This window comes from Setaria viridis, chromosome 1 (assembly GCF_005286985.2).
Source record: "Setaria viridis chromosome 1, Setaria_viridis_v4.0, whole genome shotgun sequence".
Lineage (NCBI taxonomy): Eukaryota > Viridiplantae > Streptophyta > Magnoliopsida > Poales > Poaceae > Setaria > Setaria viridis.
The window spans coordinates 34006559-34024177 of NC_048263.2; the positions used below are offsets into that span (position 1 = coordinate 34006559).

Consider the following 17619-nt stretch of genomic DNA (forward strand, 5'->3'; position numbering starts at 1 on the left):
CTGGCGCCGGTCGCCGGAGCCGACCCCGTGGATCGTGTGAGGGTTTGACGCCGCGAGGCCAGTCGAATCCTCTCCAAAACTCGGAAGTCGTCAGATGCTGCCCGCTCTGGAGGGCCAACCTCGTTGCCAATTCCTCGTGGGCCGTTCGTCGTGACCGCGCAGTTCCTTCCTTCAAGCCTGACCGAAGTCGGCCCAACCAGTATAAGAACCCATCAAATCGGTCGCCTTATCATGCCAGAGCTATGGGCCAAGAGGAAGCCATGGCTTGCGCGTGTAACGAACGTTGGTTGGGCCAGCCCTGTCCGGATGTGACGTGACTGAACAAAGTACTTCAGGGCACGCAAAGCATCGTTCGCTGAAGAACATGAACACGAGCAGAGGCAAATCGAACCAGCAAACTGTTCATCGAAAAAGGAATGTTGAAAAATAGAGCTGTCAGCACTTGGGTTTTCCCTAGCCGACCAGGTTCAGGCACTGGCCACATTCCTGCCTGCACTAGGACATACTACCAGGAATCCAGGATCAACCGCACTGCAATTAACTCCTCTGCTGATAGCCTGATTGATTCGCATGAAGCGGCCAAAGCTAAACACAACGTACGATTGACAGTCAGGGCATCAGGCACTGCGTTATGCTAAGGGATATATAGATGCATGAACACGTCCCGCCTCCTCATGCAGTCATGCCGGGTTAAACTCACGGGCTTTCCTGATGCAGAACAGCACCCCGCATACTTCAGCGAGCACTAGCGCAACGACGTCAATGATGCCGGCGATTCCGAACACTGCAAGGACAGATACCACCATCATTGATCTTGGTCGTGCGCTTGATTTCTCTTTCCAATGATAACGACGAAGGGGCCGGAAGAGGGGGAGAGACAGCTCACGGTATTGCAACCACAGCGGCGTCGGAGGGAACAACGGGACGCGCAGGTAGCAGGCGTAGCCGACAACCACCACCGCGTCGCGGTGGACCATCGAGAGCTGCCTCCCCACCTTCAGCGCCGGCACCACCTGCACCGACTCGTTCAGGCACCGGGCGCACTCCGCCGCCGTGCGGTTGGCCGTGCACTGCCTCCCTAGCGCCACGGTCGGCGAGTCGCCGTCGCCGTCGTCGCTGTCTTCGTAGAACCAGCCGCGGAACGCGTCCTCGCGGGCCGTGGACCGGTTGGTGTCCGCGTACGACAGGAAGCAGCCGGTGCGCCAGGCGCCAGCGCGGCGGCTGGCGCCGCACCCGTTGGCGACGTCCTCGGCGGCGGCGGACAGGCACGAGCGGCAGTCGCCGGGGAAGGAGCCGCCGCGCGGCGCGCCGAAGCCAAAGCAGGCGCCCCGCGCGAAGGCGCAGTCGCGACCGGCGGCGCCGGACCGCGCGAAGGCGGAGCCCGTGGGCGCGGCCGCGGCGGCGGAGGGGAGGGCGGCGAGGAGCGACAGCACGTTGGCGTGGAACGCGCTGTCGTTCCTTGAGGGCGACGCGGTGGTCGGGGCGCAGTCGAGCAGAGGTGGAAAGTGCTCGATCGTGCCGGTTGGCTCCAGCTTCAATGCGACTCCTGGTCCTGCGGCGGCCACCGCGAGGACGAGGAAGAGGAGGACCAGGGAGGGGAGGCCCGAGGGCTTCGTGCACGCCATTGGCGAGACCGCAATGGAAACAGCGACGGTGGTTGGCAGCAGCAGGCTGCAGCAGCGGTGAGCAGCTTCTTTTGAAGAGCAGCTTGATCAAGCAAGCGTCGCTGCGTCAGTGCGCGTGTGGCCGCGAGCGATCGAGCGGCCCGTGTTTTTTTCGCATCCTGAAGACTTGGTGGCGAAGGCGATCGCGCATCGGCTTGGGTAAAAGTTGGACGCACCTGCTCTATGGTCAGTCAAGCCTGCAGCTCCGTCCCCTTCGGAAGCAGAGCGCTTCCCCTTTAGAAAAGTTGGGCGCGTCCGTCTTTTCTCCGATTTGGTTAGACGTGTGCTACGGCTAACAGCTAATCTAGCCATTCGCGGCAACCGCAGGCGGCCCTCCTGTAATTTCTCCCTGTCGCTTCACGCGTCTCGCCATATTCCCGTTCGATGGAGTTTGGCGAGGCTGCCGGCTGATTCCAGGAACTCCGCCAAACAGCTTTTTTACGATTTTGTGCTAATTTTGTGAAATGATTCTTTAAAATGAATTAAGAGGTTGGAAGCTGGAAAAAGTAGTTACTCCTGGTTCTGTGTGAGGTGATTCCCGAGTTTATGCTAGAGAATCAAAGAGAATCACTTTCAGTTACAGAATCATTTCTATCGGAGAATCAGCTCCCACAGAGAAAATCAGATGGAGCTCTACCGAACACACATTTAGAGATGTTGCCGCTCTTGCCAATTTCCCCTGCGCTGGGAAAAATGGGTTCCAGAGTTCCGGTCGATCACAACACGTGCAACCACGGTGCCACACGGAGCGTCGGACTGCCGGACTGGGGGCTATCTATTATATGGAAGATAGATAGGAGTCGAAACTTTCAGCCCACCAAGACTCGTCTTAATGTTATCTTCTTCTTCCTCATCTTCTTTCCTAACCCTCCCATTTGATGATGCCCAACTGAGAAAATGTTGGATAAAAAATGTTGTCTAACATTTTTTAAAAGAAGTTGGACCAACATTTTTTTTCAAAAAGTTGAACCAACATTTATTCAAAAAAGTTGAACCAACATTTATTCAGAAAAAGTTGAGTCAACATTTCTTTAAAAAAAAGTTGAATTCAACATTTTTAAGAAAAAAGTTGTATTAACATTTTTTCAAAAAAAATTGATCCAATATTTTAAAAAAAATTCTTGACTTTTTTTTCCGCCGCCGGCCGCACCTTGTTCTCGAGCTCCGGCGGCCAGCGGCGGCAGCCGCATGGCTGGTGAGCCCGCGCGGGGGCTGCTGCGGCCCGGCTGCAGGCACGTGGGTCGGGGGAGGTGGCGCGCCACGGGTGGGGCGCACGGGTTGGCTGCGGCGGTGCGGGGGTGGTGGCGCAAGCAGAGGAGAGGGGAGCAGGGAGGGAGGAGGGAGTAAGGCTAGGATTTGGATAGTGACAATCCAACGGATGTGAATGTTTGCACGCATCTCAAAACATTCTTTTCGAAAGATGGATATTTTCGAAAGATAAGATAGGATTTCCGCCCGGACTGGTGCGCGAGCCGGATGTGCAGGGACACATGGGCCTCAGCAGCTACAAGGCCCCTCATTTTTTTTGAGAGCAACAAGGCCCCTCATAAACTCGCTCGCGTTAACGTGGGCCGTGCCTTCCGTCGATGGCCCACAAACAAGGATCGGCCCTTAGATTTATTAGCATGCGCTCGGCTGCAAGGCCGATCGTTAGCAGGCTTCCTGGGCTCAGTTCTCGTTTTACTTTAAGGCCCAAGTTCTCTTTCGTATGGGCTCTCGAGGTGATGCTGATCGGCGGACAAGAGAGAGAGGCCAAGAACTAAACCAGCGTTCAATGTGAAATTGTGAAGGCTCATTTATCTTGTTACAAAGCATGCGTGTCCTTTTGAAACTCGCCAGCGTATATGGTTTGACTCCTCGTGTATTCTTTGGATGTAAACGTTTTGAATTAAATAAAATCCCTGTCTTCCTCTCAAAATGCTAAGACTTGTGAGAACGTAGGAGCCCATCGCAATCATGGCTACAGCCCACAGGCCAGCGCAGCGCCTGACGTTCTTCCTGTCCAGGTGTCGGAACTCGGAACCTCTCGGGGTAGCCGGGTAGGCGAAGCGCTCCATGATTCTTCTTTTCTTTAGATCATGGAACGGCTCCATGCTTCCAGTCGCAGCGCGCGTCAGCCGAACCTTCTCGCGCATGCCTCTACAGCTTCCACCTCAGTCTCGCGCACGCTGAGCGGAATCGCACGCGATTTCTGGCTCTCGCTGTCAGCCTGCCATTTGAGCGTTGGTTCCAGCGCAGCGCAGGGGGGATTTTCCGTCTTGCCTCACTCCTATTTCAGTTTGGATGTTGGAATGCAGATGGTGATACGAGGTCACGCTCGGTTTGCTTGCTTGCTTCCGCACGGGACACGACAGTGCTGCGATTATCTCCGTCGGGTGATCTGGTGAGTCATTTCGTCAAACACCTCGCGATCAACTACGAGTTTGAATGTTTGATATGGGTTCATGAGACTTTAGTTTGATTTCCGAATCCCCCTCCTCCTGAATTGTCCTCTGTTCGTAGATGTGTCTGCGTCCGTGTGAAATAATCGTAAGGGGATTGTTGGGGATACTGTGGGATCACAGAGAACTAGTTCGACAACGTGCAAGTTAGGATTATTGGGGACACAAGTAAATGTCAGCATCTGAATTCGCTGTCCAATTGGTTTTGGAATTTTGCTTACACGTATTTAGTTTTCATCCCTAGATGTACAGCCAATTTCTTAGCAGTTTTGAGCACAATGGAATGCCCATCCTTGTTAACAGCCCACTATGCCCCTCTGGTGACAAGCTTGCCAGCGAGTCAGCGACGATGGCTCATGTTGGGCTCCATCGTTAGGTGTCGAGTGGTGGTGAGCCGCTCTGGTTGCCGCACTGCTTGTTCTGCTGTTGTCTGGGGTTTCTTGCCGGTTTTTCGGTTCGGTTTCCCTTATAAACAGGGTCAACTCTATTCTTTTATAGGAATTGTAGGAATTCCCTGCCCTTTCAAAGGTTCTTTGAAATACTTGGTTTAGCAGTCTTTTTGTTTTGTCATTCATTCACTTCTCTGTCATTGCTTCATCTTTCCTCTTCCTTTTTAGTTTCCGTGGTGTTGTTGTCCCTGTGTGTGTGAATTTGCTCTTCATCTGTGACTATCATTAATTTGACAACGTGCATGATGGATATCCATGTCAGTGCATGGACTTTTCTGGTAGCTGCCATGTCAAGTTAGATTTGGAACGTTACAATGTCTAGGGGTGCTGCAATTTTGCGACGGTCATGCCAAGCAGCAACTACACAGAGTCGCAGAGAGGCATCTCCAGAGCAATGTTCACATTTTGGTGTTCCTTGGAGATGGTTCAGCTGTGCTGAGCACACTAAAAAGCCACGCATTGCTGCACCAGACCAGATAAATTCTGGAGATCAGTACTCTTCTGTTATCATTGCTGCAAAAAGAAGCACACCACATCGTACAAATTTTGTAGAGAATTGTTGGTTGTTTACATCAAAGCACCACTACAATCAATCACTGGGATTCTCAGGTGTTCCAAGCCTTCATCGCATGTGTTCCTCATATACTAGGACTAAACCAGAAGGTGCTGAAAATTCTGTATTAAAAGTGTCTTCTACAGGAACTTCTGAAGTTGACACCTCAGTTGATGGTGGGAACACCTGGATTGATATGTCAGAAAATGCTTATTGTTCTGCTATGCATGCTAGCACCTCTGCAGGCAAGAAATTGAAGGATCTGAATGATGCAATTGCACTTCATGTCCAAGAGTTATTTAGTAATCATGCAGACCTAGAGAAGGTAGTTGTTCCAGTCGGCGGGACACTGATTGGTGCAGCAATGGCATGGTTTGTAATGCCTATTGTTCTAAGGAAGCTCCACAAGTATGCATCAGCAGGCCCTCTCATGACAATCTGGGGAGACTCTACTAAGAAAGATATGTCCTATCAAACAAGCTTGTGGAGTGCAATGGAGGATCCTGCAAAATATATCATCACGTTTATGGCATTTTCTCAGATGTGAGGACCTATTTCACCTTCTGAAATAAACTTATTTTCTTAGTACCTTCTTATAGTAAAATAACTGTATTGGCAACATTATATATTTTTTTAATCTATGTAAATGCTTTTCAGGTTCACACCAGATTCCAGATTTTTCATGTTCCTTTTATATATTTTGTATATTTTCTCAAAGGAGATTCCTATGATGTTTCTCTGCAATATATACATTTTAATTATGCCTATCTATGGTATTTTGCATTTGTGCATACTGATGTTGGTAGCATGATATTGTTTTTCTGTTACAAACCATACTACTATGATGCAGATCATTTTATGGTCAGATGTTAAAGTTTGCTCTGAATCTGTCCGAGGTCTCTGATGTTTCCTTTCTTCCTCAGGGCTGTAGTTATTGCACCAAGCATTTCAGATTTTCTTCCACAGGCATGGAAGGGGGCATTTGTCGTATCTTTTGTGTGGTTCCTTCACAGATGGAAAACTAACTTCATTGCCAATGCTATGGCCAAACAAGCTGCTATAGCAACTGACCGTGAAAGATTGTCAGCATTTGATAAGGTGTCATCGTTAGGACTAATTGCACTTGGAGTTGTAGCTCTTGCTGAAGCTTGTGGGGTACCTGTGCAGTCAATATTAACAGTTGGTGGTGTTGGAGGTAATGTTTTAATCTACAGTGTTCATCTTCGCACGAGCATTTCTTGTACTTCATGAACTCAAGACTTTTTTGTTGTGTGGGCTAAGTAGGCAAGCTGCAAGTCTACCTGAATCAGACCTTTATCACGTCACTAACTAATATATGCAATGCAGAAATATGATCAATAATATTTCCTTACGTCTGATTCGGTAGCCTTTCTATGTTTGGATTTGTACTGAGCGTTCTTACAACAGTCCCGTTCTTGTTTATCTTCCCTGTTGCCACAAGAATGGATACGTAAATTGCACTAAAATTTCTACTAGTTTGAACTTTGGTTGGTTACGCAAGAATGGTTTCTGGCTTTCTGCTGAACCTGTATTAGGTTTGACAAATATATGTAACAGTTTCTTTGCTTTCGATATCTTCAGCAGTATACATATGTCCAATAATATACCTATACTTTCTCATAAGTAAGAGCTGGATCTTTCTTTTTAACTAATGATTACATGTACCAACTAACATCCTCTTTTGTATGCTGTATTGCTGTTACAGGTGTTGCTACTGCTTTTGCTGCTAGAGATATCCTTGGTAACATCCTGAGTGGATTCTCTTTACAATTTTCAAGGCCCTTCTCAGTTGGAGACTACATCAAGGTCCCTGGCTAATTATCTAACTAACCTTTTGTTGTATCCATTTATTTTCTGAAACTACCAAGTTCAATTGATGGGTCATTAGAGTGCTAATAATATCGTTAAATTTCATTTCATTTCTAGATCATAACCTTGCTGAAAAAGCCAAATACATTGCCTGAGTAAGTTGAATGCCAATTGGATGAGAATTAATTTACCTCATCAAATTAATAAGGCAGCTAAACAATGGAAAATTACCAGATATCAGTGCTGGATAATATATGAAATGCTGGGTAATATATGAAAAGAACCACTCTGCATCTGGTCTTTTTTTTGTAAAATTTAAAGAAATGCTACCAAGTGGGGAAATTTGCCTTTAGAAAAGTTAAGGAATCACCCATTCAAATTGCATCTAATGAACTTATTTAAGATTCCAAGTTAGGCATAAGAAACAAAATAGTCAAAATGTGGTTGCATGAGACAGCATTTTGAGATGTTTTAAGTAGAGTGAAAGGCACTTAGAAGACAAAGTTCAATAAAGTGCTCTGCTTTTGCTGATTCATACTTCCAACCATGCCTCTTTATAAGTTCATATTTGATACCCAGATCAAAAGTTCAAGAAGAAAGTGCTGATACTTGAAAATTTTGAGCCAGGGCTCAGCTTCTTCCAACAAAAGCATTTCATAGCTTAGATAGCTGAAAATTTTGTGTCAGGGCTCAAGTTTCTTCCAACAAAAGCATTTCATGAAGAGATGCAAACTTTGAGTGGCTAAAAGTGCTTCCATATTGCAGGCTGGGTCAATAGAAGGGCAAGTGGTTGAAATTGGACTGACTTCTACTTCGCTGATAAATACTGAAAAGCTCCCCGTTGTAGTTCCAAATTCCCTATTCTCCAGCCAAGTAATGTCTAAAATGCTATTCTTTAGCTTATCTTATTAAGTATATTTTGCATATGAATTGTGGCATATTGCATGTATTACTATTTCATACCCCATGAAGCAAAAAGTTTGTTTTGTATTACTATTTCAGTAGTTAGCTTATCTTCTTAACTGCTGTCAAGTAGTGATTCTTCTCCCCGTGAAAAATCTGCAGATGATAGTGAACAAATCGAGGGCCCAGTGGCATGTTAGCGTGTCCAAACTTCCTTTAAGAACTGAAGACATTGAAAAGATTCCTACTATAACAGAGGAGATAAAAGCAATGCTGGTGTCCAACCCAAAAATTGATGCTCCTTACTGCTATCTCTCGCGATTAGAAGGTTCACATGGAGAGCTTACAATTGGCTGCAACATCAAAAGCACGGTATGTTAACTGCGGTCCTCTTAAAAAGGAAACTTTGCTGTTCTCATGATTTTGACATGCATGTTTGAGGTTCCATGAAACTTCGCTTTTCTCATATTTCTGACATCTTTGAGGTTCCTCTACTTTAGAACCACAATGTTAAATGACTGGTATATCATATGCATTTCTCTATGTGCTCTGTTAATAAAGTGAGCGCACATTAATTTTATTTTGTGTGCAATTGCATATTGGCACTTTGCTCAAACAGACAGTCAACATACTACTCTGTAGGGATCGATAAGCTCGTTACATCACTTCATCACTGGGGTACGAAACAGGAATATATGACTTCCAAACAACATTTTGCTGCCAAGTATCAGGCAGGGGTTGTCACCCTAGTCATCTTTTGCATGGATAGATTAGTCTGCAGACGCCCTTGCACAAGTTTGTTGGAGTTTAGTGGATATTGGCAATCTGTGTGGTGGTTTTATGTTTATTCTCTGCATATTTGTGGCATTTAGGAAGCAGCCTGGCATCAAAGTTGAGCAGAGCTGAGCTTTCAGACTGTTTTGTAAGCTGTTCCGGTTGAGCCCATGAGATTTAGAGTAGCCAGTAGCATGATTGTCATTTCTCACCGTAAAGCGCTGCAGGCAGCAGGTTCAATTTACCAGAGCCCGATCTCCTGGCTGACAATTGTTTCTCTATGACCACAGAAAACAGAGGAATGGTCGTCTATAGAACAGGAGATTCTTCTGAAAGCTGCCGGCATCATGAAGCGACATCAACTTTGGACTGCCGCGTGAATCAATAGCGTGTGTGATTGTTTCAGAAGACCAAAAGACTCTGGCATGATCTGATGCTCATAGGGAAGGGAGGACGTGTAAATATTCCTTCTTCTTTCATCTATCTTACTGTTTATAAGGAATAAAATACAAAAGTGAGGTATGAATTACCTGTACAATTTGTTCTAAGTATGTGATAATTACAGTTGGTTGATCTCCCAGTCCTCACATACACCCACGTCTATGGTCATCGTCTTGTTCCCGTTCTCTCCTGCCCCGGGAGACGACAGCACCCTGCAGCAATTCCGCCTCGGAGACTGCAGCAGGTTTATGCAAAAACTAACCAGTCAGCATCGCTACACTAGTAGACGATTAGAAGACAAGTGTTCAATCAATCAACATGAAGAGAGGTCGGCGAAGATTACCCTATCCCACAGTGCGGGGTCGGGCTTCTTGACCACGAGCACGGTGTCGAGCAGCGCGTCCGGGTCCGGTATCTTCCACCTGCACGCGGGGCGCTTTTCGTTTCGCCGCCGCCACCGCTGGTACCTCGTCACGGTGGTCTCCCCTCCGCGCGCCACCGCCCGCCGCGCCGCCGCCAGGTAGTACAGCGCGGGCATCTCGCACGGGTTGCGCGCCAGCGGCCGCGTGTTGAACGCGTGCGACTTGTAGTCCGCGCGGCGGTACCAGTTTTGGAACGTCCGCGCGGGGGTCTCCATCTCCCGCGCCGGGATCGCGCCCCTCGCCACCATCACCACGAACCCCCACGCCACGGACACCGTCCACCGCCGTGCCTCGTCGTAGCAGATGGACTGCTGCATCGTCCCCGCTGAGTCCAGCATCACGGGCCCCTCGAACAGCCTCCGCACCGCGGCCGGGCGGGACCGCGCGTCCGGGAACAGTGGCCGCACCACGTCGAGGTGGTGCAGCGACACGAGCGGCGCCACGGGGTGCGCGGCGAGGAGGCCCAGGAGGTCGCCGTACACGTCGTACTGGTGGAACCCCGGGTGCCTCGTCAGCGGCACGCCCAGCTCCGCCATGCACGCCTGGATGCGGTCGTCGCTGCCGTACAGCGACGGGTACCGGCGGATGCACGCGTCCTGCATCCGCTCCAGCCTCGCCGCCAACGGCCGGCTGATGGCGAAGCCGCCGCCGCCGAACGCCATGCCGTACGAGAAGTAGATGTTCTGCAGGTGGCTCTCGGAGGGGGAGCCGATGTAGTAGGGCTGCCGGTGGTCAAGCCTGCTCAGGACCGCGAGGAGGTTGTCGGGGAGGAAGACGGTGTCGTCGTCACCCATGACAAACCACCGCGCGTCGGAGAGGCCGAGGCGGAACGTCTCGGAGACGATGCGGGAGATGCGGATGGCGGAGCGGTGGCCGCGGCGGTGCGTGTAAGGGAAGCTGGAGGTGTCCGAGGAGACCATGATGGGCGGCAGCCCCTCCGGCACGCTGGAAGGCCGCACGGGGCGGTCCATCCACACGAACCCGCGCATGCCCCCGCCAGGGCGCCACCAGATCTTGATGTACTCCTTCCGCTTCTCCCACAGGCGCGCCGACGCCGCGATGCCGAACACCACGTGCTGCAGCGTCGTCGCCGGGGGCACCGCGGGAGGAGGAGGGGGAGACGGCGGCGATGGCGTCGAGGATGTAAGGTTATTATTGTTGGTAATAAGGTGGGAGGCGGGCAGGGCAGTAGCCATGCCCTTGGCGGTGACGAGGTCATCCGGCGAGCAAGCGGGGGTGGAGGAGAGAATGGCGTGGAGGGTGTAGAAGATGTAGAGGACGGTGAGCGGGAGCAGGAGCAGAAGGACGAAGCGGAGGAGGGAGGCCGCCGGGCTCTCCTTGCCGCCTCCTCCGGCGGCGGCCTTCATTGCCCGCGCCGTCTCCGGCCGTCGGTATGTCCTCCGGCGGCGGCAAAAGTTTCCGGTGGGAGCGAGCAGATTGGTGCGGGAAGAGAGAGAAAAGTGAGAGATTTTTACGGAGCTCGCGGAGGCGGAACGGTGGCGTAGGGGAGATCGGCAGGCCGCGCATTCTCCTCGCGCGTTGGTGGGAGCGGTTCAGGTTCAGCTGATCGGCTCCGGTCGTTTCTCGCGCTTTCGGTTTCAGTTCTTCGTTGATGAAGCGATTCTTTGGCGTCATTGCGCATCGCAACTCTGGCACACACGGCGGCGGAGTTATACAAGATGGCTTTAAAGCCCAATACAGCACCTGGAAGCCCAACTGCGGTTCGGAAGCGGAAGCCACGGCGTGGACCACCTTTCCGACCTTTTTTCCTTCCGCCCCAACGCATGCAACAATGGAGATTTGATTTTATTTTATTCTGGCACCAAAATACAACTAACCTCCTATTTGTCTTTTTTGCGGGGCATGTGGTTAAAAGTGGGAATAAAGGGTGGGAACTTGAAAATAGAGATTTGAACTTGCAATTCAAAATTTGAAGTAACAACAGAATATTTTAAAAAGCTCAATTAACAAGTACCATAAAAATGTATAGAAAACCTATGGTAAATTTAGAGGACCATCCGCAACATCATTCGGATATAATACAAACTTATAGTTATACGCTCATAAAAAATCTAATAAGTTTGTACAACTAAAAAGAGTAATCCTCCAACAATCTGAATGTCTTCTCGTGAAGTACTGCACCTGTAAAGTTTCAAAAAATAAGATATACTCAGTCAGCAAAAATGTTGAAAACAAGAATATGTTTGCATAATTCGTAAAGATTAAATAAATGTTTGGATTAGCATTTACACAATTCTTAATTGGATAGACCAAACTGAAATGTTAAGTACATTATATTCAGTACTTTTAAACTAATTCACAGAAATAGTTGAATGTAATAATATGAAATGTTGATTACTATAAATTTGTAATGTTGAACTAGATTGACACGATTGTTGAACACAACAATCTAAATGTTGAAATAAAGAAATGCTCTGTTGGATAGAAAAAGCTGAAATGTTGAGTACATTCTATTCAATTCAGTGGTATTGAACTATATTAACAGATTATTGTAGATTTGTAGTGTTGTACTAGATTGGCACAATTGTTGAACATAACAATCTAAATGTTGAAAATATCGAAATGCATTGTTGGATAGAACAATATGAAATGTTGAGTACATTATTTCAGTAGTGTTCAACTATATCCACGGAATTTGTTGATTGTAATAATATGAAATGTTGATTACTACAGATTTGTAATGTTGAACTAGATTGACACAATTATTGAACAGAACAATCTAAGTGTTGAAATATTTACAAAGAGAATGTTCATCAATGTCAAAAAAGTATTAGAATAAAAAAATAATGAGTTTGGTAAGTACTCAAGGCAGCATTGCACTTATAGAGAACCTATACGCCTTACTGTACGGAATAAAAAAACTAGTAAAAAACATATGCTGCTTCAACCGATATTTATCCCCAAGTGTCTTCTACTGCTAGACAAAGTGATAGCAAGAGTTGATGTACTGCTGCTACTAAGAATGAGATCAAAGTGAACTTCCTAGCAATACCGCTAGACAAAGCTCTAGTCTATGCAAAGCTTAAATCAACACTTGGCAATGAGACTCATTCTAAACAAGAATAACTGAATGAGATAGTGACTTAAACAATAGCCCACACTTTCAGATCACTTGCGAGTAGGAAAACTGAGCAAAAAACTAATATTCTAGGGGGTAATTAATATGAGCAGCAAAGGCAAATATTTGAACCATGCAATTGGAAATATTGAAACTGCAAATACAAAATGTTAGATAAACTAATGGAAAATGTTGGGTTCAAAGAGTAGAATTGTTGAAACAAACCATTGGAAATGTCGAATTCCATTAGTAAAGATGTTGAATCAAACTATTGAAAAAGTTGAAACTGAATTTTAAAATATTGCATTGAAATAGTAAATGTTGAATCATACCATTGGAAATATTGAAACTAGAAGTATTAAATGTTGGACAAGCTAATGGAAATGTTGAAATTGAATATAAAATGTTGGGTTCAAAGAATGGAATTGTTGAACCAAAATATTGGAAATGTTGAAACTGATGTTGCACCGAAACACTACAAAATGTTTAACCAAACCATTTCCTGCTAATTGCTCATGTAAGTAACAAAGCTAACAGATTCTGTGTATAGCAAAGATGAAAAAAACAATACTTGCAAGCAGGAAAGCTGACCAGCACACAAATATTCAGCAAAAGGCAAATATTTTAGGTAAATATGTGTACTAAAAAATAAAAAGGTATCTCTTACATGACCAACATTCTTAAGCTTGTCGCCAAGAATATTTTGTGTAAATGTAGCTCCGAGATCAATCATCTTGTTATGAACAAAGCAAGCCCTAATGCAGTAATTTTGTCTTGCTAGTTAAATATTTTTTTTGAAACGAACCGGTTAGGAGAGCTACCAATTATATTAAAAAGAAGAATGCACCCAGACTGGGCACAACAACAAACAGTAGAACAACAACACTGGCCGGTTGGATTGGGACATCAACACAGCCACACAACTCCACTCGAAACACCAACTCAAAACAACAACCGGTTGGATTGAGACATCAACACAGCTGCACAACTCAACTCAACTCCACCCAACTCACCATGCCGCACCACCACAACCTGAGAGAAAAGTCCACAAGTGACACTCATCGCAAGCGCTGTCATTCCTGACGATGTCCCATGCCAACCAGCCTCTGCCATGCAGAACTGGCCGCCGCAGTCCGCTGCAAGCCATGTAGCTACCACGACTGTTCCATCATGCCACCGTCATCTTCAGGCCACACACACGATCCTCGATTTCCCACCCACGGTCTTGCATTGGCAGAAGTCAAAAGAGGAGCCCACTATACCTCACCGAAGAAGCCACCGCTATGCAGGACCCCTCGCCGAAGTAACGTTGTTGCACCTTACATGCCAAAATGACCGAAGCACGGCACCGGATCCTGAACCTCCAAGGCAACGCAAAACGCATGGGGGCCTCGCCACATCCACCGCTGCACACCACTCCTCGAACTCTCCTCGAACACACCACTCCTCGGACACACCACCTTAAAGTGCACGAGGGCCTCACCTCTCCCGCCGCTGGACTCTCCGAGGATCCGGGTTTGCTTCGCCATCAGGGGTGACTTGGTATCACCGAGCCACTCCAGAAACTTCACTTTCACCTTACCATCACCGGAATCACAGCTGGACCACACATGCGGACCCAAATCTTCCAACGAGCATGGGCCCTCCGCTCCTCCTCGCTAACATAGTCCCTTCCCGCACCTCCTCACTCGCAGCCACAACATCTCGATCACCACCACCACGCATGCGGCCACTTCAACGCACTCTACCACCGTCTCCGCCATGCTTGCGCCGCAAAGATGGCCCCGCGGTACCAACCACACCTCCATGGTGCCGTTGGCACGCCACTCGCGCGAACCATGGCTGCGCTACCACAACGCCTCCAAGCCGCGCAGTGCCGCATCCTCGACGTGCCGCCGCCGACACCCACACCGCACACCACCGCGCCGATCCCAGGTTCGCCGCCTGCGCACCTGTGCACCACCGCGCCGCTCCCAGGTGGCCTGTCGCCGCGCGTTCCTCCCGGCCGCCGCACGCCGCCTCCATGGCCCGCGCCGGCCGCCTCCGGTCTTCACCCGCTCACCTCCGCGCGCCGCCGCGCCTTCACCCGCGCGCGACCGCCACCCACCGGGAGTCCGACGCCAGCCGCCACCTCTACCACCTCGCGCGCGCACAAGCCGCACCACCACTGGATCCGGCCAGCGCCGTGCCAGATCCATGGCCCCTCGACCTCTGCTGTCGCTGGGTGAAGCCCACGCTGGCGAGGTCCCTCAAGTATCTCAGGCGGCCGCGCCCACCCAGATCCATCGGAGGATGGGGAAAGGGCCTCGCCGCTGCCCTCCTCGTGAGCCGCACAGGGTTCTGGCGGCCTGCTCAGGCGGCGTCACGGTGAGAGGAGGTGGTGGGGAAGGGGCAGCGACGGGGTCCTGGGGCCGCCCGAGTCGCCCACGCGGGGGTGACGCGAGCGTTGACGTGTTGAATTCCACTAGCTTGCTAGTTAAATATGATTTCATCATAATAACTTCTAGCTACAGGAAAGGCATACCCATCCCATACAAGTGGTATTAGACCATCCCATACAAGTGGTATTAGACCATCCCATACAAGTGGTATTAGAGCAGGAATTCTTGCACTAGTATCACTCGGAGTCCAAGGCCTTCTATTCTGAAATAGAATACTTCCTAATGCTTCAAATGTTACTTAAATAAATCATGAGGGGAAATGTTTTATGTATTAGCAGTACACTATACAAGGCCTAAGCCACTCCTTTGTTTATGCATTGCCACGAGCTCCCACTAGATAGTACCAAAGCTCTAACAGTCATGCTTCTTGTTGGATGGCTTGCCATAGAGAAATTTTGGTGCGATCAATCGCGGCTGCTGCAAGAATACTTAGATATTAAGAAACCAAAAATTTAGTGCCAAATTGCTATTTAAGCATAGAATTAAGCTTACTACACCCCTGACTGATGTGCACGATCTGATTATATGAAGGTATTAACCATGAATGTGGACTATCCAAAGTCAACAAAACATAACAAAAACAAAAATCACCATCACGCGGAATAGCAAAAAAAAAAACCAACAAAGGGATTGCCTTTTTAGCAAGTGAGTACGAGGGATTCCTGACCCCTTATAGATCAAACAAAATGACCCATTAAAATATAGTAGTATGGGAGAGCCTATCTCTACCCAAGCATGAGGAGCACCCAGATAAAGTCATTGTTGAGGATCCAAAATTTTAAAATAAAAGGACAGACACATCGAATGAACTGAACAAAACATAACAAAAATCAACAAGAACTACAAAGTTGAAAGCACGGCAGAGCGCTGCCGTCCAGAATCCAACCAGAATACCGTTATAGGGGTGGTTGCTCACCTGGATCTCGATGGAGCTCCGACAGGCGCGCAGGATGGGAGGGCGCAGGATGGGAAGGATTCGTGGCCAGGGGCGGTAGAAGGGCTATCTAATTTATCTAATTTAGTCTAGCAAATTTAAGGATCAGGTTCAATAGTCTAAGCAAGGATCAGGTTCAATAAGAACCAAATTATAATATTATATGATTTTAAACTAAAAATTGATAAGGCTGAATTGGATCGTGAAGGAGCACGAGGGTCTGTGGCGGCGCGTCGCGGGGTCGGAGCAGCAGCGCGCGGTGTGGTCAGGAGGAGTTGCGGTGGGCTAGGGTTGAATGAGAAAGATATCATCCAACTATAAAAGATATCCGCACGAATCTCAAAGACCGGAAGCCACGTAACCAATGGGCTTCCGAAGCCACGTAGGATTCCCGCTGCAACATAACGATACTGTCCAATGAATGAATCAGGGTCAAAGCTGAGTGGTTGCGGGCCTCCAATGTGAATATACAACATTCACATTGGAGGCCCGCAGCCGGGTTAATGGGCTTAAAACTTCCATACTGTTTTGCACCGGAGGTCCATGGGCTTTTTAAGCACGAAGGGAAAGTGACCAGACGGCTAACGCAAAGCGTCATGGACCCTTCCGATCATGTGGCTTTCTTCCTCCCTGTTGCAAACGGAGAAATCCAACCGTGAAACAGACCAACGTTGACAGGTACAGAGTGCTGGGGATGTTACCGTGAAACTGGAGTGATGCTCTGCAAGAAAGAGCTCGCATCGCATCTGTCCTCGAAGCAGAGCCGAGGGGATATTCGTCCCTTTCCTTGGTGTAGACACGACAGGAATTACAAAGCTTGGTAGGCCACCCGTTTTCCGGCACGTCGAAAGCGTGCCGGGGCCGGGCCAAAAGCCCCACGTCCCATGCAAGCAAGACGAGGAGCCCCGCGTGGGGCCTATGCTCAATGACCCATCGCCAATTATGGCTCCTGAGTCCGTCCAATTTTCTTCTCTCTCGGACGAAACAGCCCGTCCAATCCAATCCATCATCATTGGTGTCGTTCGCAGCGCAGCAGAGGCTGCCAACAATGATCACCTCACTCTTCCGTGTCCGTTACTGCATGCTCATCTTCAGCAGAGATCTGGCCATGTTCGGAATCTGCAAGTGGTGGCATAGATTTAATCGCAGTAGAAAGTTCCCTGTTATAACGTGTGCTGGAGCTCAGTGTGCAGGAAGGATGGAGGTAGCTTCTAGAGCTTGCTAGCTTCACGCTTTGTTTAGTGTAGTGGCCAGCAAATTACAATGGGGGCCAGGTGAATCGTATCGTCCTTGTGTTCTCTTAACAAAGGAATGTTCGTTGCAGCTACGTGCTTGGAATGATGGGAATTACTTACTGCGTAGAATAGAATAGTGCCCGCCCGCGGCTGCCGCCTGCCAGTACTCGGTCGCTGTCGAGCGCTACGGATTGACCCGATTCGGTCGCGTATCTTACGGTTGCGCCTTGCCTCTCAGGCAGGTCAGGTTATCTGGTTACGCCACGCCAAAGTGGGTCAAACGCGATCAGATCGTCGGGTCAGCTTGTTAAATCCCGGTCATTCACATTGTTAAACCAGGCGGAAATCGTAATAAAGAAATAAAGTCGAGGAAGTGGTTTTGTTTTCCTCGTCAGGTTAGATTATATCGAGCCAGATTTGTCTTCAGCTAGACACGGACAAATGGGTCGAATG

At 48.5% G+C, this 17619-nt stretch overlaps 3 protein-coding genes across 4 annotated transcripts; 1 reads left to right on the forward strand and 2 right to left on the reverse strand.

Annotated features, from left to right (window-relative positions):
- Positions 1 to 401: 401 nt before the first annotated feature.
- On the reverse strand, positions 402 to 2152 carry LOC117866316 (uncharacterized). Its single transcript, XM_034750508.2, has 2 exons — positions 887 to 2152; positions 402 to 784 (listed from the first exon to the last, which is right to left on the reverse strand). The coding sequence occupies exons 1-2, from the start codon at positions 1623 to 1625 to the stop codon at positions 681 to 683; spliced, it is 843 nt and encodes a 280-aa protein (XP_034606399.1). The 5' UTR covers positions 1626 to 2152; the 3' UTR covers positions 402 to 680.
- A 1249-nt stretch (positions 2153 to 3401) lies between these two features.
- LOC117842599 (mechanosensitive ion channel protein 1, mitochondrial) lies at positions 3402 to 9189 on the forward strand. Of its 2 annotated transcripts, none has more exons than XM_034723098.2 (7): positions 3402 to 4047; positions 4817 to 5650; positions 6031 to 6302; positions 6834 to 6934; positions 7703 to 7810; positions 8003 to 8212; positions 8905 to 9189. In XM_034723098.2, the coding sequence occupies exons 2-7, from the start codon at positions 4869 to 4871 to the stop codon at positions 8992 to 8994; spliced, it is 1563 nt and encodes a 520-aa protein (XP_034578989.1). In that variant the 5' UTR covers positions 3402 to 4047; positions 4817 to 4868; the 3' UTR covers positions 8995 to 9189. The 2 variants fall into 2 exon arrangements, with proteins under 2 accessions (XP_034578989.1, XP_034578995.1); XM_034723104.2 differs by having other exon boundaries at positions 3405 to 4047; positions 5342 to 5650.
- On the reverse strand, positions 9144 to 17503 carry LOC117842008 (uncharacterized). Its single transcript, XM_072294534.1, has 2 exons — positions 15914 to 17503; positions 9144 to 11619 (listed from the first exon to the last, which is right to left on the reverse strand). Exon 2 carries the CDS (start codon positions 10842 to 10844, stop codon positions 9369 to 9371), a length of 1476 nt encoding a protein of 491 aa, XP_072150635.1. The 5' UTR covers positions 10845 to 11619; positions 15914 to 17503; the 3' UTR covers positions 9144 to 9368.
- Between the last annotated feature and the right edge of the window lie 116 nt (positions 17504 to 17619).